This window comes from Triturus cristatus, chromosome 1_1 (assembly GCF_964204655.1).
Source record: "Triturus cristatus chromosome 1_1, aTriCri1.1, whole genome shotgun sequence".
NCBI lineage: Eukaryota > Metazoa > Chordata > Amphibia > Caudata > Salamandridae > Triturus > Triturus cristatus.
This window is the reverse complement of record NC_140579.1, coordinates 121,347,669-121,369,587: the sequence shown is the minus strand read 5'-3', so window position 1 is coordinate 121,369,587 and position 21,919 is coordinate 121,347,669. Positions and strand designations below refer to the sequence as shown.

Here is a 21,919-nt window from a genome sequence, read left to right as displayed (position 1 = left end):
CGGAGGCGGAGCAGGGCTCTGCCCTGCAATGCACGCGAGACCTAAAAAATGGTTATTTCACAAAATAATGTGTTTTCTCTCTTAGCACCCCAACCAATCTGCATTCCTCTCACTTTCCACTGCCTCTTAAGCCCCTCGCCCCTCTCGGGCCTCCTGTTTGTTGTATAATGTGTGTTAACATTATGGTGTATAGGTACTATGATTTTGGCCGTGTTTGTGTCCCTAAAGTGACCTACACCGACAAGAAATCTTTTTTTCCCCCCATTGTGCTGTGAAATTTACTTGAAAGTAATGTTTAAAAAGTGCAGCATACTCCTGCTTTGCATTAATTAGTGCCAATGGGGTGTTCCATGGGTCGTGAATGGGCTTTCCCATGCAGCCACCCATGGTTTTTGACGCAAAACCCTATCTACTCAAACAAGCATTGGTAATGCATCAGTTTTGCCTATGTAATAATTGAAGAGCTGTTTTCATCAATCCTCATCCGGGAGAAGGCAAGAGCTCCCTGACCAATAACACGAGAGTGGAGGGGATGTGGCGTAGCAGCCAGAGCTGCTGGCTCGAGAGCTGTGATTCTATGCAAATCCCTTAATCTCTCCAGGTGATAAATTGTTATATAAATATGCTGCAAGAGTAAAAGGCAAAACTTTAGGAAAATATAGTTCCACCAAAGCGGATGTTAACAGTATTTTGGATGGCATACTGATAAGAGAAGCACATGAGGCACAAGCATTGGTAAATGCAGGAAAAAATGCTACAGCCAATAAAAATGGAGGAATGATAAGTGGCACGCACACGAACTATTGAGAAGCCAGGAATGGGAGTAGGTGGGATGTAAGTCCATTTTGTGTTTGTTAAAAACAATAGCACAAGCGCTGTGCAGGTGAAACTTAAAAAGACCGAATTTTGCATCAAACAATAACGCCCATTTCAAATATTAATTTCAAAGCTTTTTCTTTTCAGACTTTGCACGCGTGCTGCAGAGTAGAGCACACATACAAAGTGGGGAAAGTTCTAAAGTTAGTCTAAGCAGAGACATTTGTACTGGAAGTGTTTCCTTCCAGTACAAATCCTATGCTAGCCTCACGCAGACACTAAGGTATAAAGGTGTGTGCATGGCGCACTGCTGCCTGACCGTGTTCCCGCGCTAGGGAGAGGGGAGGAGAGAGCCATATAGCTCTCCTGCCCTCTCCCTGATACGCAGCGCAGCATTATTGACTGCTGCGCTGCGTGAGAATTTGGTAAATAGACCATTATGACCCAGCGTGATGTTTGGGAAATCTAAAGCTCATACCCCCCTCGATTACCCCCCCCCCCCCCCCCCCCAACTTTACAAACCAAACTACACCCCTGCTCGGCAGCAACACTACTCATCGCAGCACAAAACAGAAGACTTCTGTCGAAGCTCCACATTTTATTCATAGTAAAATAAGATAATTTAAGGTAGAAAATCTTTATAAAACATGAAAACAATGAAGTGCAGTGAGGAAAGGAACCCCAGAGCGGCACTCTCCTGGTGCCGTGGGGCACCATCAGTGGGGGCAGTCTCATGGTTTTGGGGGTCTGTACATGCAGCATGCGGAGGCAGGACTTTTACCAATGGTGTTAGGACCCCACATCACCTGCACAGACTCTGGTGGGCTTCTAGGAGGTCTGCCGGTGGCATGCAGAGCTTCAGCACACCCGCAGGAACCGTGCCCACTTGGGAGTTCAATTGTCATTTCTTTTAAACTATTTTACAACTTTAAACCCCCGGTTGGTTCTCTAGCTTTTCTTCTCCTGTTACTGGCCCCCATTCTCCTTTCATATTTGCTGTAGATGCAGCCTTGGGCACACCAGCTGGTCTTGAGCCAACCTCTACCAGTCGATAACCGCTCTCCAGTGGCCGCTGGTGTATGGAAGCTGTCACAGTGGATATGTGCTTGCGTGTCAAAGCGCTATGACAAGGCTTCTAGAGGCTGTGCTGAAACTGCCAGTCCTTGCTTTGCCTCAAGTCCTTAGTCCTTAAACTGGCACGAGGCGTGCGTCTTCCTGCCAAAAGTGAGCCGATGTTCGGGAAAAGCTGAGAGAACCTGTGGATGAGAAATACCGTCAGTTCAGTCCTGGTAAACTGGGGGGTGTGTCATCTGTGGAGTCAAGGGTGTGCTTCAAACTGAGGCATGCGTCAACTGTAGGACTGTGGAGTCAAGGGTGTTCGTCAACTGGAGGTCTGTGGAGTCAAGGGTGTGCATTAACTGTAGGTCTGTGGGGTCAAGGGTGTGCATCAACTGTAGGTCTGTGGAGTCAAGAGTCTGCGTTAGCTGTAGGTCTGTGGGGTCAAGGGTGTGCATTAACTGTAGGTCTGTGGAGTCAAGGGTGTGCATTAACTGTAGGTCTGTGGAGTCAAGAGTCTGCGTCAGCTGTAGGTCTGTGGGGTCAAGGGTGTGCATTAACTGTAGGTCTGTGGGGTCAAGGGTGTGCATTAACTGTAGGTCTGTGGAGTCAAGGCTGTGCATCAACTGTAGGTCTGGGGAATCAAGGGTGTGCGTCAAACTGAGGCATGCGCCAACTGTAGGTCTGTGGAGTCAAGAGTCTGCGTCAGCTGTAGGTCTGTGGGGTCAAGGGTGTGCATCAACTGTAGGTCTGGGGAGTCAAGGGTGTGCGTTAAACTGGGGTGTGCATTAACTGTAGGTCTGTGGGGTCAAGGGTGTGCATTAACTGTAGGTCTGTGGGGTCAAGGGTGTGCATCAACTGTAGGTCTGGGGAGTCAAGGGTGTGCGGCAAACTGGGGTGTGCGCCAACTGTAGGTCTGGGGAGTCAAGGGTGTGCGTTAAACTGGGGTGTGCGGCAACTGTAGGTCTGTGGAGTCAAGGGTGTGCGTTAAACTGGGGTGTGCGGCAACTGTAGGTCTGTGGAGTCAAGGCCGTGCGTCAACTGTGGGTCTGGGGAGTCAATAGTGTGCGTTAAACTGGGGTGTGCATCAACTGTAAGTCTGTGGTGATTAAGGGAATGCGTCATACTTAGATCTGTGGAAATTAAAGGATGGTCTTCAAACTAGGGTCTGGCTAAAACGTAGGTCTATGGAGATTAAGGGAGTGTGTCAAACTTGGGTCTGTTGTAAACTGCAGAGTGTCTGAAACTTGGTCTTTGGAGAACAAGGTGTATCTAAAACGTAGGTCTGTGGCAATGAAGGGTGTGCATCAAACCTTGGTATGTGATTAAGGGTGGGAGTGAAACTGGGGCGAGCATCACGTCATAGGGGAGTCCGTGGAGAACCATGGCAAACTGGAAGGTGTGTTAAACGAGGGTGTGTCAAAGTTGTGTCTGTGGCAAAGGGTCTGTGAAGAAGTCAAGATGTCAAACAGGGTCTGTAAAAGTCAGGGATGGACACATGGTGAACAGGGCTGTGCCCAACTCGTGTGCATCACACCAATGTCTTCGGCGGTGGGGATGGTTCTGAGATGTAGAGGGTTGAAAGGCTAGCTAGGATGTCCGTGGCACACTCAGTTCTGGGGTCCAGCGTCCCGGGGGGTGTGGCAGAGTGGACCTGCAGTAAGGAAAGGGTGCGTGGCAGAGTGAGGTGACTGGCCCATGGGCCCCTTACAAACACTTGCTTTCTTGAGGAGTGAACTCATGCAGGCCTGGTAGGAGGGAGGGTTGTGGTTGGTGATGTTGACAGTGTGCCATGGGCTGAACCCCCTCGCTGCAGCCACTCCACCCTCCCTTGTGCCTTCACAGTCTCTAGATGCCCAGGGGAGCCCCAGGTTGGCTGCCAGTGCTGGGGCTGTACCTTGAGGGATGAGGGCGTGGCCCCTAGCCAGTCTTTGCAGGGTTCTGGTTCTGGTGCGGGAAGCCTCCGGTGCCTGCGCCAATGTTGGATCCTATAGAGGAAGTATATTAAACATACGTCAGTTGTGGCTTCAGGGCAGGTGACCAAGCCCCCCCCCCCCCCCCCCTCAACCCACTCCCCCCATCCGGTGGGCTGCTGTGGTGCCACGTTCTGGGTACCAAATGGTAATTAACTGTAATCAAACCATAATTGTACTTCGAAAGCCTTTGGGACCCCAGCACTCTTCAGGAATCTGGTCCTCAGTAGCGCGTCCATGATGTCTTGTTGTATTACGTCATGTCTGATGTGAGGGGTGACCTCATCCGCTGAGGGCATGGCCGGCACGTGTTGCTGTGACCCCTGCGCTCTGGCAGTGTGGGGGTGACCGTGCACCCCCAACTCACGTGAACTCTCGGTGTGGGGGGTGGAGTGTACAAGAAGGGTCGAGAGGGCAGGAACCGGGAAGTCAGATTTTAATTATTTAATGTATTTTTAAGGGGGGGGGCACGGCGTATGGTGGGCGGTGTTCACTGGTGACTCAAGCGAGGCTGACGAGGCATCGAGGAGCTGTGATGTTGCAAGCATAGCAACATTTTAGCTTTTTTTGAAATCTTTGAAGACTTGTCAAAACTCTGGGGTGGAGAGTTCCGTGGCTGATGAAATGCTCGCCCAGCCCCGTCCTTTACAGACCTCAGCTAGGCTGTTGTGCTCTGTCGAGGTCGCTTGGGGTCACTATAGCTTTATTTCTGGGGGTCACTCACTACAACTTTGTTCATAACTCACAAGCGCATATTTATGAGCCGCTTACACTGCCGCAGCATCTCTTTTTGTGACACTCTGGCGGGGCAAACCACCAAATATATGAGGCGACGCATAGCCACTTTGCATGGCTGTAGATGACCTCATAGATATGGGGTAAGGCAACGAAGTGCAAGTCGCTGCGTCGCCTTACTCTGCGCCCAGTAGGTGTTCCATGGGCGGTGTGGTGAGTGTTCCCCCGCAACACCCATGGTTTCGACGCTTGCCCAGATTAACAAGATCATGTAAACCTGGGGATGAGCCAAAACCATACCACTCTCCAGGGGAGGCGAAATAAGGAGAAAAACCCTTTTTTTTCCCCCTCCTTTATTCCCCTTTCCATGTGTTCTGCATTCTGCAGCTCTCATTGAAGGAACAACACTCCTCAGTGGATTGTTTCTGTGCAGGAAGGGGGCCCTTCCTGCACAAACAAAAGCCTGCCAACAACACAGGCTCCTTTGCACTATGGTGCAAGGGTTCCTGCATTGGTGCTACGGTGCCGAAACAGCGCCAATGCAGGGGGAAAGGACAGGAATGCACCATATTGGACAATTATGGTGCATTTCTGCCCTTTCACTTTGACGTAGGGCAGGAATTCTAGGTGCATCTCACCACCATGTTTAAGGTGAGATTTACTGATGGGGCAGTGACTTGGTGTCAATCGGTGGTTCATTGATAGCGGTGTCGTTCAGCGGAAGCTTCATAAACGGCACCAGCTACCAGATGTCGTTCGGTGGGAGGTTCACTTTTGGAGCCAGAGACTATGGACCGAATTTACTAACATTTTGTGTCATGGTTGTACCACTTTTGTGGTGCATCCGTGACACAAAATGCTAGTAGGTATTTACAAAGGCATGCAAGGGGCATTGTACAAAAAATAAAAAGTAGCACAATGCAGTGTCTTGCGCTGCATTTCATTCTGAGAGGCGTTCCATGGGTGGAACATGGGCGTTCCCATGCATCCACCCATGGATTTCACACAATCCCACATTTACAAAGGTTTGTAAACCTGGCATTGTGTGAAATCCTTACACCTCCCAGAGGCTGGCGTAACGAGGAGAAACAACTTTTCTTCTCCTCATTATTTCCTCTTTCTGTGTGTGCTGCAATTTGCAGCACTCACAAAGAGGAAACTGCCTCGAGAGATTGTTTTCCTGCACAAAAACAATTGTCCTTGTAACGAAGGCACTGTGTGCGAGTGCTTGCATTGGCGCTAGGCTGCCGGAAGTGCACCCGCGCTATGAGAGCAGAGGTATGCCATATGTTAGTAGACAGGGCACATTTCTGCTCTCACCCTTTCACACAAAGCAGCACAGCAAGTTACAGGTCAGTAAACTGTCCCTAAGTGTCGTTCAGTGGTTGGTTCATTGATGGCACCAGTGAACAGGTGTCATTTCGTGGGTTAGTGGGCACTATCTGTCCGTGGATCTTCAGCTAACCATGTGCTCAACCGTTGGTCTCCACATGGGCAGTCGCCTCAGTTAGCACCACTAACCTACATACTACATCCTGGAGGCTCACCGTAGACCTAGGATGTCTAGGCAGATATGAGGGCTGTTTAAGGAGGCTTGTGATAAGTGCCTCAATCAGCTGTCCAAACATTGGTCGCTCTGACTGGTGGTTGTACATGCCGTGCTGGCTGCTGCTGACCAAGGATTCACTGGAGATTAACCTGGTAGCCAGTGACACCGGTACCCTGTGACAATGTGTAAGCAGGTGCACCAGAGTCCGCCCACACATGCAAGTTTTCTGTTCCAGCTTGAAACAGGTTTTTTCAGATGTCTCACTCGACTATAGAGTCCCGCTTGTGGTGCCTCACTCTCCTGTAGATTCCCACTGGTGGTGTCTCACTCTCCTGTAGATTCTCACTGGTGGTTTCTCACTCTCCTGTAGATTCCCCTAGTGGGGCCTCACTCTCGTGTAAATTCCCCTTGGTATTCTCTCGCTCACCTGTAGATTCCCCTGGTGTCTCACTCTCCTGTAGATCCCCCTGATGGTGTCTCACTCTCCTGTAGATTACCCTGCTGGTTTCTCGCTCTCCTGTAGATTCCCCCTGGTGGTGTCTCGCTTTCTTGTAGATTCCCCCTAGTGGTGCTGCACTCTCCTGTAAATTACCCCTGGTGGTGCCTCGCTCTCCTGTAGATTCCCCCTGGTGGTGCTGCACTCTCCTGTAGATTCCCCCTGGTGGTGTCTAGCTCTCCTGTAGATTCCCCCTGGTGGTGCTACACTCTCCTGTAGATTCCCACTGGTGGTGTCTCACTCTCCTGTAGATTCCCCTGGTGGTGATGCACTCTCCTGTAGATTACCCCTGGTGGTTTCTCTCTCTCCTGTAGATTCCCCCTGATGGTGCCTTAATCACCTGTAGATTCCCTCTGGTGGTGTCTTACTCTCCTGTAGATTCCCCTGGTGGTGCCTCACCCTCCTGTAGATTCCCCTGGTGGTGCCTCGCTCTCCTGTAAATTCCCCTGCTGTTGTCTCTCTATCCTGCAGATTCCCCTGGTGCCTCACTCTCCTGTAGATTTTGCCTGATGGTGCTTCAATCTCCTGTAGATTCCCTCTGGTGGAGTCTCACTCTCCTGTAGATTCCCCTGGTGATGCCTCGCTCTCCTGTAGATCCCCCCCTGCCGGTGGTCTCTACACCACAGCCCCATCTCATTTCATAAACTATCTGCACTCGCCGTCCATCTGAGGTCTGTCATTTGCTCTGAAGTTAAACCCCCAACTCCTGGATTTCACGTACCTGGGTTGACCTGCTGCCTTCCAGGTTGTATTTGTCCTCCGCCTCCACCAGTTCCAGATGATCCGTGGGAGCCTTGTAAGATCTGTTGCAGATTTGACGATCCTTGATCCGAAACCTGCCACTGGCTGGGATCGCCTCCACCTGTGAGTGGCATGTAAAATGGCCAATGAGTGAGGGTTCTCCTGGTCTAGGGCTTAGACCACCAAACGTGTGCATGGTCAGTGTCGAGCTAGCATGCAGCCTGCTGTATCCCTATTATAAGCAGAGGTCTTAAGTAGGGGGTCTGTACAGTCTGTAATTACTGCGCTTCTGAACGTACCTCCGTTGCTAGGTGATCCTTGTTGTCCTTTCTTTTTACAGCCAATGGACACGGGGACATCTTCAGGGCGAATGACTCCTGCGGAGAGACAAGCAGAAGTGACTGGTTTTGTATGAGGACTGAGGACTAGGTGAGAGGAATGTGAAAGGGATGGGCAGTCAGCAGGTGGTGTGGGCTGCCCAGTGGGTGTAAGATACGGCTGGGTGGTAGTGGGCGGCACAGGTTGGGTTTTCAGTGGTACCTGAGGCCCGGCGGTGTGTACGGAGGTCCCTTGGTGAGTAGCCACTGGTTAGGGGTGGTTGTGGTGCTAGTTATGTGCGGTGAGTAGTGCGGTTGACTCTAGGGTCCCGGTGCTATTGACTTTACTGCACTCTGATGAGATCTGTCACAGATTGGGTATGCTTGTGTCTCCTGGTGTAGAAAATCACATACTCAAGGCTTACTCCAAGAAGGTAACAAGTTTGGGAACCACATAATGTGTGCCTCAAGTAATCACACAACTGTGTATTGTAACATCACTAGATGAATCATGAAGGGCAACAGTGGACTGTGACATCACTAAATAAATCCTGATGGGCAACAGTGGACTGTGACATCACTAATTGAATCCTGATGGGCAACCATGGTCTGGGACATCACTAAAACAATCATGATGAACAACAGTTGAATGTGAAACCACTAGAAGAATCATCATGGACAATGGAGAACTGTGATGTCGCTAGGGGAATCATGATGGGCAGCTATGGACTGTGGCATCACTAAATCAGTCAGGATGGAAAATCATGGACTGTGAAATTACCAGATGAGTCATGATGGACAACAATGGATTGTAGGATCACTAAATCAGTCATGATGGGCAACCATAGACTTAATGAATCATGATGGACAACCATGGACTGTGACATCACTACATCAATCATGATGGACAGCTATGGCCTGAATCATGACAGACAACCATGGACTGTGACATCACTCCATCAATCATGATGGACAGCCATGGACTGTGACATCACTACATCAATCATGACTGCCAACAGTGGACTGTGACATCACTACATCAATCATGATGGACAACCATGGCCTTGACGTCGCTAGATGATGACGGGCAACAGTGGACTGTGACATCAATAAATGAACCATGAAAGGTAACTTTGCATTGTGGAGAAACCTAGCGGGGACAGGCATATTATGAGGGTAGGTCTGAGGCAAGGCAGGGGGTGTCCTGTTGACGTCAGTAGGGATTACTGAGGCATGGAAGGGGGTGTATTGATGTGGCCAGTGGATTTCTTGAGGAGGACAAGGGATTGTGTCCTCACTATACAGTATGATGGATGGTGACATCACTTTGCCGATACCGGCAGAGGGGCCAGCCTACACGTTTCAGTGCATGCTTGCTTTTGAAAGTGCTTGTTCACATTTCTCGTGATTGGACTCACCTGAGCTTCCCCCTGACGAAGATCCACCTGGAACCTGCTGCTGCATTCCTCCACCCATTCCTTGTGAGTGGACAAACGATCCTCCGCCAATGGCTGATGAGGCGACAGAGCCAGAACTGCCCCCTCTGCTTCCGGCTTGGTTAGATCCCACACCACCAGCCCAGGAGCCACCAGCAGATCCACCGCTGCTGCCAGAAGAAATGGACGACCCAGACGAGGAGCCGCCTCCATGCACCACGGCCCAATGGGAAGATCCTCCACCGCCGCCCACGCCACCGCCAGCACCAGCCCACTGGGAAGATCCGCCACCAGCGCCTGCACCTCCACCAGCACTTCCACTAGCACCTCCACCTGAGATATACACCACCCCGCTTCCAGGCTGGCGGGAACCTTGAGAGCCTCCACCTGAGACCACCATTCCACCTCCTGGGAATCCTCCACCAGGAACAAAAACACCGGGTTGCATCATGCCGACGGAACCAGAGGATCCACCACGGATAATGGTGTGTGAAGAGCTTGAAGACCCTCCACTGATGATGGTGTTCGAAGACCCAGAGGATCCGCCTCTGATCACAGATGAGCTGCCGCCACCACCACCACCACCGCCGGATACCACAGTGCCATATTCAGATGAACCAGCAGAGCCTGCAGGAAACAAGTAAAGAGAGATGGGCAGTATCACTCCTCGGCCTCTGCAGCCCCTGCCGCGCCAGGCTCCGCCTTCTCGAGTCAGAACCTACCTGAGTTGAAGGAGGAGCTGGAACCATGGGACGCCCCACTCTGGTCTTTGCACACTGGGAGGTGATCAAGGAGACCTGCGTGAAGATGCAGAAAGGAGAGATAAGTGTTTACATCGGCATAGTCACCTGCCCGTCAAGGCAATGTGATGATATCTTGAAGGACATGCTACTACAGACACTGTACTAACACCATGATATGGGGGTACGAAGGAAACCATCGTGACACAAGCAGTCGAGATGACGTGTAGATACCTTGAGAACATTCTACTGCATATGCTGTGCTAATACTATGATAAAGGGATTCGAAGGGTGACCATCATGACACAAGCAATCGAGGCCATGTGATGTAACCGTACGAAAGGCAGCCATCTTGCAACAGCATAATGGAGGCAATGCAGTGGCTCCTTGTTAGATGCGACCATCTCATCATAACTGCATAGACACTGCGTGATTTCACTTTATGACAGGCGGCCATCTTGCAGCAGGGTAATAGAGGCAATACAATGTCGCCGTATTAGATGTGACCATCTTATCATAAAGGCATAGACACTGTGTGATTTCACTGTATGAAAGTCGGCCATCTTGTAACAGCGTAATAGAGACAATGCAATGTCATCGTATTAGATGTGACCATCTTATCATAACCGCATAGAGACTGTGTGATTCCACTGTATAAAGGCGGCCATCTTGTTACATGATAATAGAGGCAATGCAATGTCACCGTATTAGATGTGACCATCTTATCATAACCACATAGAGACTGTGTGATTCCACTGTATAAAGGTGGCCATCTTGTTACATGGTAATAGAGGCAGTGCAGTGTCACCGTATTAGATGTGACCATCTTATCATAACCACATAGAGACTGTGTGATTCCACTGTATAAAGGCGGCCATCTTGTTACATGGTAATGGAGGCAATGCAATGTCACCGTATTAGATGTGACCATCTTATCATAACCGCATAGACACTGCGTGATTTCACTTTATGAAAGGCGGCCATCTTGTTACATGGTAATAGAGGCAGTGCAATGTCACCGTATTCGCTGTGACCATCTTATCATAACCACATAGATACTGTGTAATTCCACTGTATGAAAGGTGGCCATCTTGTAACAGAGTAATAGAGGCAATGCAATGTCACCATACTAGAGGGTCTCTGCCAGCAAAGGTGAGATTTGCCCTGATGAAGACTCACCTGATGTGTCGAACGGGCTTCGGCATGGTTGGATTCCTTGGATAGAAGCGGAATCTGGGTAAAGGAAACAAAATACAGGAATTCAGCGAGTTTTAACAGTGAGAGCATTCAGTGTGTTTGAAATCCGTGCTAACTTATATCACTGGAATAATTGGGGAGAGGATGTAGACTTCTGGCTAGAGCTGTCGACCTCGAAGCTGGGGAACCGGGTATCTCCCCGTGCCTAACAAAAATGAATGTGTCCATCTGTAACGAAACTGGAGCTCATGTAAAGCGCTCTGATACCTGATCTCTTCGGGTCGTGTGCACGGTATAAAGAACTCTAAAAAAAAAGAACAAAAAACAAAAAAGTAGGAGGGTAGGCGATAAGCTGCTGACCTTGGACTTGGGGAACTGGATCTGAGCCCTGGCAGCAGCTCAACATCCAGTCGCATAATCCATGCACGCCAACATTTTCAAATAAGAAATGGGGAGATTTTGCAAAACAAATTTGGAGACTGTATTTTACCAATAGACCTTTATTGAAGCAGACAAAATTTCAGGTGGTGGACAGCTAAAATGAAAACGATTTTGGCTTAAAGAATTGGGAGCCTTCCCCCTGAATTTGGTATATCCGCATTTATGCGTAATCTCCCCGTGCCTGTATACAAACATTTTTAAAATCTGACTTTGTGTAGTGTAAGCTGGTGCTAATGCAAAGCACTCTGGTGCCTTGGGTCAAATTTGAGCTATATAAAAACGACCAAAAAGTCATAGGTCAGATGTTTCCATCCATTGGCATAAAGCTAGATGGAATGGATTGCTCTCAGTCCATCAACGTTGAGATAGTCAGGGGTGGATCTTCCATTAGAGTGGAGGGGCGTCGCCCTGCAAAAATTCACCCAGAAAAGCCCCAAAGACGAAAAATAAAATGCTAATGAAGTTAATTAATTACCAATTTTCGTCAACCTGTCCCAAACAGAGTGTCAGAATGGGGCGGGCCTTCTGAGTGACCGCAGCAGCAGAGAGGAGGGTGGGCTGCCTAGACACTAGTTTAAAGTGCGCATGTCTCTTTTTTGTTGGCCGTTTGCGATGGCTAGCTAGATATGCACACTTGAAACCTCTCTAACCCAGCTGAGAGAGCACTGGCCTCCAGAGCTCTTGAGAGCACTGAGAAAGTCCGCTCCTCCAATCCTGGCGCTGCTCTCGTGCTGGTTAACAGCTTGAGAGCAGTGCCAGGATTGGTTAAGGGAGTTAGCTGGGGCCCTGGGCGTGACGACACAAGAGAAGAAGAGGACCGGAGCTAGGAGGACATGTCGTGCAGCAAGCACGGTCAGTAACTTTTAATTGTATTTTTTAATGAATTATTTTATGCACCACTACCCATATTCCCGCTCTCCAATTGCCGTAGTTACCGGCCGCCACTGGAGATAGTCTTGTTGTGTACAGTGCATCAACGTTGAGATGGCCATGCTGTGGTCAGTCTGTCAACATTGAGAGAGTCATGCTGTGAACAGTCCAGCTGCATTGAGATGGTCCTGCTGTGGTCAGTCCATCAATGTTGAGATGGTCATGCTGTGGTCAGTCCATCATTGTTGAGATGGTCATGCTGTGGTCAGTCCATCAATGTTGAGACAGTAATGCTGTGGACAGTCCTCAGTGTTCAGATAGTCATGCTGTGGTCATTTCTACAATGTTGAGATAGTCATGCTGTGGTCAGTCCATCAACGTTAAGATAGTCATGCTGTGGTCAGTCCATCAATGTTGAGATGGTCATGCTGTGGTCAGTCCATCATTGTTGATATGGTCATGCTGTGGTCAGTCCATCAATGTTCAGATGGTCATGCTGTGGTCAGTCCATCAATGTTGAGATGGTCATGCTGTGGTCAGCCTGTCAACAATGAGAGAGTCCTGTTGTGAACAGTCCAGCTGCATTGAGATGGTCCTGCTGTGGTCAGTCCATCAGTGTTGAGATAGTCATGCTGTGGTCAGTCCATCAATGTTGAGATGGGCATGCTGTGGTCAGTCCATCAATGTTGAGATGGTCATGCTGTGGTCAGTCCATCAATGTTGAGACAGTAATGCTGTGGACAGTCCTCAGTGTTCGGATAGTCATGCTGTGGTCTTTTCTACAATGTTTAGATAGTCATGCTGTGGTCAGTCCATCAACGTTGAGATAGTCATGCTGTGGTCAGTCAATCAACGTTGAGACAGTCATGCTGTGGTCAGCCTGTCAACAATGAGAGAGTCCTGCTGTGAACAGTCCAGCTGCATTGAGATGGTCCTGCTGTGGTCAGTCCATCAATGTTGAGATGGTCATGCTGTGGTCAGTCCTTCAACGTTGAGGTAGTCATGCTGTGGGCACTCCATCAGGGTTGTAAAAGGCGCAGGAACATTGGGGCATTCCCCCCCCCCCCCAGATTTTGGAGCGATGAGACTCATTGGACAGTACCCCCAACCCCCTCTCCCCCTTCCTCCCCCTCCAGATTTGAAGTGTGAACCGATGAACACACAGTGTCAGACAGGGCGTGTCTCTCCGAGAGGCTGCGCCCAGGCCTCCTTGGAGCCCAGTGCCCTGAGGAGCAAAGTCTGTGGGGCTTTAGTTCCAGTCCCTGATGTGTTCTGATGTGTTCTGTGTGTGAGGCCAGGGGCCAGCAGTGGAGCACAGGGCTGGAAACGCTGTGCTATGGTAATGCTCCCGCTGTCTTCCCTAAGTTGAGAAAAATAAAGGTTTCAGGAGAGGCTCAAAGCCTCAACCGCCACAGTTAAATCATTAGCCAAAACAAAGAGGTTTCGGCACCTTCTATATATATATATATATATATATATATATATATATATATATATATACACACACACTTACACACACACACTTACTGTCTTCAGGGAGAGCAGTGTCACTGCAGACAGGCCTCTCTCACTGTGTTTGATCATCAGTGTCCGGGGAAACATCCCAGACAAAAGAGGACGCCTTTGACTCTCCCGGCCACGCCCCTGTATGTGTGTGTGTGTGTGTGTGTGTGTGTGTGTGTGAGTATATAGTGTCAGTCTGAGGTGTGATGTTGAAGTCCGTATACTAACAATCATTGAACAACTGAACACAAAGCACTGACTTCCAGAGTTAAACGGAAAGCAAAGGTAGGAACCCTACAGTCTCTGAACTGCAAACGATACAGTCCGGAAGTCCAATCCCGGCTTCCCCACTTGTCCGAATTGTGTGATCTCTGGCCTACTGCTTCACTTCACCAATGATCATTTTCCGTAACCATGCAGTTTGAGAGCTCATTAAATCTGCACAGATCTGCACTACAGAAAAACCTCATTTGCACATGATTAATACAAAATATACTTCTTTCACACTTAGTTACAATATAGATTATCAATAGAGAACATGACTCATTTTGAGGAACTTGTTGCAACATTGTTAGGGCGTGGCAGTATTCCTCAATGTTTCATGTTAAATAAAATATTACTACGCAGACAGGTGCCCTTGCCCCATGCCAGGGTGCCTGCATTACGGGCGGGATTGTTTTTGTGCAGGAAGGGACACATTCCTGCAAAGAAGCTATCCAAAGGGGCCTATCCCTCTTTCTCTGTGAGCTGCAGAAAGTACCACACATGAGAGAGGACGCACCGAGAAGTAAAGACATTTCTCCTGGTTATGCCTCTGTGGGTAGCGTTTCTAAATCTGCGGTTGCATCAAAATACATGGACGGATGGATGGCGACACCCATGCTCCTCCCATGTAACGCCTACCCGACGTACAGTAACGTCAGGCAGCGCTATGAGCCCTTACTAAACTTAGCAATGCTATGCAAAGGGGCTCTGCGTATGTCAGCGCTGCACCACAAAAGTGAGGCAACCCCGACGCAAAATCATAGTGAACCTGGGACGGACTCTGTATGGCCTGTGATTAGTCTGTAGACGTCGGATCGCGCCTGCCTCTGCCGTCTTATATGGCGTGAACCTGGCCCAGGCCATCAGCGCGCTGCACGTGAGCTCCAGCATATGTCACACCCTTTAAAGGCACAGGGAGCTAAAGGGATTTGCCCCAAATCATGGGGCATTAAGCAGAGGCCGAGAATCGACGTGGCCCCCGAGTTCGCAGGCTGGCCCCCTAGCAGTGAGGGCACCTCTCCTTCCTGACTAGTTTAGGCCTGTGATGACTGGTGCACACGTGCTTGTGCACACGTGCCGTCCATTGGTGCAGGGGCACGAAGTCCATGGTGACCGGCCAGTCCTCCAGGCCCTGAGGGTGGACATGCACTGGGCTAACAAGTGATTTCTCCGAAGGCTGACAGACTCAGCACAAGCCACTGATTCGCACAAACCTTCTGTGATAGTGACCGTTCACACGTGCTTGTGCACACGTGCTGTCCATTAGTGCAGGGATACAAGGTCCATGGTGAAAGGCCAGTCCTCCAGGCCCTGAGGGTGGACAGGGACTGGGCTAACAAGTGATATTTCCAAAGGCTGACAGACTCAGCACAAGCCACTGATTCACACAAACCTGTGATGGTGAGAGTGCACGCGTGCTTGTGCACATGTGCTGTCCATTGGTGCAGGGGTACAAGGTCCATGGTTACCAGCCAGTCCTCCAGGCCCTGAGGGTGGACAGGGACTGGGCTAACAAGTGATATCTCCAAAGGCTGACAGACTCAGCACAAGCCACTGATTCGCACAAACCTGTGATGGTGAGAGTGCACACGTGCTTGTGCACACGTGCTGTCCATTGGTGCAGGGATACAAGGTCCATGGTGACCGGCCAGTCCTCCAGGCCCTGATGGTGGACAGGCACTCGGCTAACAAGTGATATCTCCGAAGGCTGACAGACTCAGCACAAGCCACTGATTCGCACAAACCTTCTGTGATAGTGAGCGTTCACACGTGCTTGTGCACACGTGCTGTCCATTAGTGCAGGGATACAAGGTCCATGGTGACCGGCCAGTCCTCCAGGCCCTGAGGGTGGACAGGGATTGGGCTAACAAGTGATATCTCCAAAGGCTGACAGACTCAGCACAAGCCACTGATTCGCACAAACCTGTGATGGTGAGAGTGCACGCGTGCTTGTACACACGTGCTGTCCATTGGTGCAGGGGTACAAGGTCCATGTTTACCGGCCAGTCCTCCAGGCCCTGAGGGTGGACAGGGACTGGGCTAACAAGTGATATCTCCAAAGGCTGACAGACTCAGCACAAGCCACTGATTCGCACAAACCTGTGATGGTGAGAGTGCACGCGTGCTTGTGCACACGTGCTGTCCATTGGTGCAGGGGTACAAGGTCCATGGTTACCGGCCAGTCCTCCAGGCCCTGAGGGTGGACAGGGACTGGGCTAACAAGTGATATCTCCAAAGGCTGACAGACTCAGCACAAGCCACTGATTCGCACAAACCTGTGATGGTGAGAGTGCACGCGTGCTTGTGCACACGTGCTGTCCATTGGTGCAGGGGTACAAGGTCCATGGTTACCGGCCAGTCCTCCAGGCCCTGAGGGTGGACAGGGACTGGGATAACAAGTGATATCTCCAAAGGCTGACAGACTCAGCACAAGCCACTGATTCGCACAAACCTGTGATGGTGGGCGTGCAGTGGTGAATAATAGGGCTGAGCTCCGGACTTGACCCGGAACTAGAAGGGGTTACTCTCTGCCCCATATTTCATGGTGCAAAAGCAACACACACTTGTGAGCCTCTCCGGCACTGTTTGGAGCCTTCCTCCCCCGACTCTCTTTTTAAACTCAGCACAGCTGTCCAAATGCTGCGGTTTAAAAACATGTTTCCCAGGCAGCTCTCATATCTTCCAAAACTTCAGAGTCTGCACAGCACCACGGAGCATTATGTGTCTGCATCAGCGAATCCAGCATCTACAAACAAGCGGTGTGTATCCCTCTGGGCTTCTGTGAGGGCTGCTGGTCTAAGACAGGGCCACTGAAATCATGCCATTCTGTGCCACTGCCTTTTCCACATAATCATGGATTTGCTGTGATTGCCGCATAATCCATCATCTGCGGCATCATCTGCAGAGTTTAACAAAATAAACATTCTGCTCGGTTAGATGTATCAAAAGTTGCTGAAGGCGTGTCGACACCTGTCCGTCCCTGCGTAGAGGAAGGCCCCTCGGGGGATTATTGCTGGATTTGGATGTTAAACAGATACTCATAGTTTAAAACCCTTGTCCAGAAAGAGGTACCATGTTCAAAATGGATAAAACAACAAAGTAACATTATCACAAAGTGTGCAGTATTATGCCGCATAATTTGTCTTTTCTTGCCACATAATTTACTCAACCCTGAGGCATATTTAGGTCCACCCCGTACCCCTGCACCATAATTCCAGTGGCCCGGGTTTGAGGTTGCCTCAGCCACCCTAGCCCTGACAGCCACGTCCTATGTTCCATCCTACCTGGGGACTTTCCCTGTGGTGCGTTGCTGGCTGCGAGTTTGACTTCTCAGAGAAACAGGCATTGACAAAGCCAATAGATCTGGGATTAATGTACTAATGTATTCAGCATAAGTATATTAAAGCCAGCAAGGAGACACAGGGACTCACTTATCTTTGATACAGTCCTATTTTATTTTCTATGTAAAGATCGGATGGCAAGGCTGCTTTCACTGTAGTTTTCTAAAGTTGTATGACCTAGAAAGGAAGTGAGGACTGTTTTGAGGGCTCTCTTGCCACCGACCTTCTTTTGACACAGAAACAAAAAGAGAACTACAATGAAGACTCTCTTGCCAACGACCTTCTTGTGACATAGAAACAAAAAGAGGACTGTAATGAAGGCTCCCTTTCCACTAATCTTCTTTTGACAAAGAAACAAAAAGAGGAATGTAATGAAGGATCCCTGTTCACTGATCTTCTTTTGACAAAGAAACAAAAAGAGGACTGTAATGAAGGCTCCCTTTGCACTGATCTTCTTTTGACAAAGAAACAAAAATAGGACTGTAATGAAGGCTCCCTTTCCACTAATCTTCTTTTGACAAAGAAACAAAAAGAGGAATGTAATGAAGGATCTCTTGCCCCCGACCTTCTTTTGATATAGAAACAAAAAGTGGACTGTAATGAAGGCTCCCTTTCCACGGATCATCTTTTGACAAAGAAACAAAAAGAGGACTGTAATGAAGGCTCTCTTGCCACTGATCTTCTTTTGACATAAATATAAAAAGAGGACTGTATTGAAGGCCCCGGAGCCTTTAATATGGACTGCATAAAGGCAGGGGGCACACTGATACCTACGTGTGACAGGACCCCTCAGTGCCCCCCATCCTTTTGCAGCAGTGCACTGTGACTGTGGGGGCACTCACTGCTCAAAGACCCTTACATACCAACGGCTGAGTGCATAGGTGAATGGAGCAGTCTCCTGTGCTTATTTAATTGCCCTTGAAAGAAGAGATGTGAGACAGTGCCGGATTCAAGAACAGGTGAAGTGATTTTCCTGAATTGTGATGTGGGTGATAAGCATGAGGTCAGTAATATCAGGAGCATGAGGGAAGCAAGTGATGTGAGTGGTGTGCGAGATGCAAGTGACGTCAACCATGAGAGACATTTGAATGTCGCAAGATGGCTGCGCAGTGTGAGTGGTGTAAGTTATGCAGGGCCAGAGCTCATCACGTGAAAGAAGGCGTCTGTCGGCATCTTACCCATGGTCTGAGTTACATAACATAAAGTGTATTTTGTAAAGCACACGTTCACCCAAGGGTATCTTGGTGCTGGATAACCAATGTTTATTGTTCCCCAACTCAATGGTACTCATTTTATCGACCTCAGAAGGATGAAAGCCTGAGTGGACCCGCCTGGATTTGAGCCTGCGACCATGAGGTCGAACACAGACCCCTACAGTGGACGGAGTAGTCCACTAAGTGGGCCTGAGTTACATCCGCTTCCAACAGTGACGACCAATCTGCTTAAAATGTATTTTGCAACCAAACGCCACCTATGGGTGTTTATAGTCACAGCACATTCCATGTAGATTGTACATAACTGCAGATATAATGTCTCTTTCATAAGAACCATGACCTAAGGATGTAAAAGAGGACTAGAGGGAAGTTGATGTGTGAACATGCATTTATGATGATAAAATACCCCCATCTTTCAGTGTAAGTACATTTGAAGTCCTCTCGATGATCCTTAACTTCACGAATGAAGTCAGCGTAAAGCCTCGCTCCTTTTTAGGGTCATGGAACTCCTCTGCGACTCGCAGTACCCTTAAATGTAGGGTGGATGGCAATTTAACCGATAAATGATTCTGTTATTGTGTCTGAATCACGACAATGGTGTCTTGTAACATTTTGTCGTAATGTTGGACCTCTTTGTTACATTGTAACGCTGGGTCATGGTGTAGGGTTGTAATGCTGGTTTAGATTTGTGCATTGTAACACTGGGGCTTGTATTGTACACAAACAACATTCTAAGAACAGATTCAATAAAACGGGGTTAATGAGTTTTAAAAGTCACTCACCTGCAAGGCCAAGGGCCGGGATGAACACCGCCACCCAAGGTAGGAGGATAGCGTGTTGGGTAGTCATGTTGGGGGATCGCCGGCGAAGCGGTCTGCGAGTCACCGTCTCTAGCCTTCTAGGACCCACACTACCTGCTCCGCTGTTGCTGGATGTCTGCCCTCACCAGGCCCGAGGTGCTCGACCCTATATATGGTGGGCACACCCGAAATGGTAGCACACAGGGCACGTCTCATGGTGGGCGGTGGAGGGCCAACTTCATCTCGAGCTCCACCCAAGTAACAACCTAGCAGCATGGAGGGATTTGTCATGTTGCTCTCTTCCAGGTTTCTGCGGCCCTTCCCTCAGGGATGAGGCGGGTGCGGCAGGAAGAGCCTGGGTGAGTCGGAGAGAGGGCGTGGGATGGTAGAGCTGGAACTCCTGAGCCAGCGTTTCTCAGCCAGGACCGAAAGGGCCTTAACTTTCGAGGCACCCATCCCGATGAGCAAGTTTGAGACAACTGCAGCTTTCTAAACTCACTTCACCGGGGAACTAGTTCAGGAACACAGTAGGGGGTACAAAACTCACCCACAGGGTGAGACCCAGGTCCTGGCCCCTGAGTACTCACTGGGATTGGCCAGCCCATCCCCAAGCTGTGATGCATTCGACCCAGCACCAAGGTGGGCATCGGAAACACCGGACTGTGTACAGTAAAACATTGTAACATCCTATAGCACTGATAAGTAGGCCTAGGAATCCAAAAGTTCATGGTTAGCAGTTTTTTTATACTCAAAGTTTACTTTTTAAGGACCACTGGGGAGTCTGCAATATTGACTTAGAATCGGTCAGCCATGTTGAGGCAGTCTGGCTGTATACATGTAAAGAGCCAGCGGTAGTGGCTTCGAATTGGTCAGCCATGTTAACATGGTCTGACTGCGTGCAAGTGAGGATTCTGCAGAATTATCTTAGGCGCTGGCAGCCATGTTGAAGTGGTCCGGCAGCTCTCAGATGTGGAGTCTGCAGTATTCATTCGTAATCTACCATGTTAAAGTGGCTGACTGTGTACAGATAAGGAGCCCACAGTATTGACTTAGAATAGGTCAGCCATGTTGAAGTGATGGGGCAGAATGTAGCTGGGGTGTCTACAGTACTGACTTAGGAGCAGTTTGCCAAGTTGAAGTGGCTTGGGAGCATGCAGATGAGGTGTCTGCAGTGTTCATTTAAAGTTGGTCAGCCTTGATGAAGTGGTCCGACAGTGAGAGGAGGGTGGGTCTGCAGTACTGACTTAGAATGGGTCGGCCATGTTGAATTGGTCTGGCAGCGTGCAGAGGTGGACTCTGCAGTATTGGCTTAGAATCGCTCTGTCACATTGGAATGGTCTGTCAGAGTGCAGTGATGGGGTCCGGCAGAGTGCAGTGAAGGGGTCCGGCATAACGAGGTGAAGGGGTCCGGCAGAGTTCAGTGAAGGGGTCCGGGAGAGTGCAGTGAAGGGGTCCGGGAGAGTGCAGTCAAGGGGTCAGGCAGAGTGCAGTCAAGGGCTCCGGCAGAGTGCAGTAAGGGGTTCTGGCAGTGCACTGATGTGGGTACGTAGGTGGCAGTGCAGGTGCAGGGGAGCTTGTCAATCACTTACGTTGCTAGCATGGAGCAGACACGTTAGTTATCTTGGCCAAGCATCACTGCTACTGCCAGGCGACAGATCTGTGCAGGCATGGACCATTCACACACAAACAATACCTGGAAGACAGTGACGCCCCATCCACCAAGGAAGACGAACAGTGCATGCACTATGTGTTTAAGTGCCAGACTTTGGCTTCTTTCAGTAGTATTCAACGGTATGGGTGCTATTTACATACACAGCACATTTTGTTTATATACTTTTTTAACTGGTAATAAACATTCAATGCTAACTTGTTGTGTTGTGCTTGTTGCTGCAGTCTTGAGAGTTTGTGGTGCTGTACATGACGTCACATCATTCTAGGTGTGATCGTTTCATTAGCCTCCTAAGCTTGAAATCAGGAGCTATTAGTCACACAACTTGTGTGAGATCGGTAAGTTAAATACGGGCGTAAAGAAGAAAATGTGACAATTTGGGTTTATCCTTCTCATTTCTTTTTTTTTTTAAAGCTTGAGTTTATTTGAAAAAAACAGCAAATGAGCAATTACATATATCTTCAAAAGTTAGGACAAAACAGAAGTAATGGATATAAAGCATTAAAAATGATTGATAAACAATGAATAGAAGATATGAAAAGATAGGACCTTTACGCTGTAAACAACTGCACAATAAGAGAAGGGGGAAGAGGAAAAGAGGAAAGAGCAATATGTAGCATGCTATATCTAGTAGAGAAATATAACAGTATCTAATAAGCTGTAGAGTTTAAAACAAGAAATAGATAAAAACATAATTTGTCTTTTGTTTTGCTCTTGAAAAACAAAATTTACAAACGTTATACAAGGGCAGAGTGAAAACG

The 21,919-nt window shown here is 49.1% G+C and overlaps 1 protein-coding gene across 1 annotated transcript; it reads right to left on the bottom strand.

The window, feature by feature from the left end:
- Positions 1-1,394: 1,394 nt before the first annotated feature.
- LOC146869732 (uncharacterized) lies at positions 1,395-19,633 on the bottom strand. The gene is made up of 8 exons (XM_085613732.1): positions 19,472-19,633; positions 11,039-11,092; positions 9,842-9,916; positions 9,102-9,746; positions 7,666-7,743; positions 7,347-7,487; positions 3,770-3,860; positions 1,395-2,072 (listed from the first exon to the last, which is right to left on the bottom strand). Exons 1-7 carry the CDS (start codon positions 19,536-19,538, stop codon positions 3,793-3,795), a joined length of 1,128 nt encoding a protein of 375 aa, XP_085469858.1. The 5' UTR covers positions 19,539-19,633; the 3' UTR covers positions 1,395-2,072; positions 3,770-3,792.
- Positions 19,634-21,919: the final 2,286 nt, after the last annotated feature.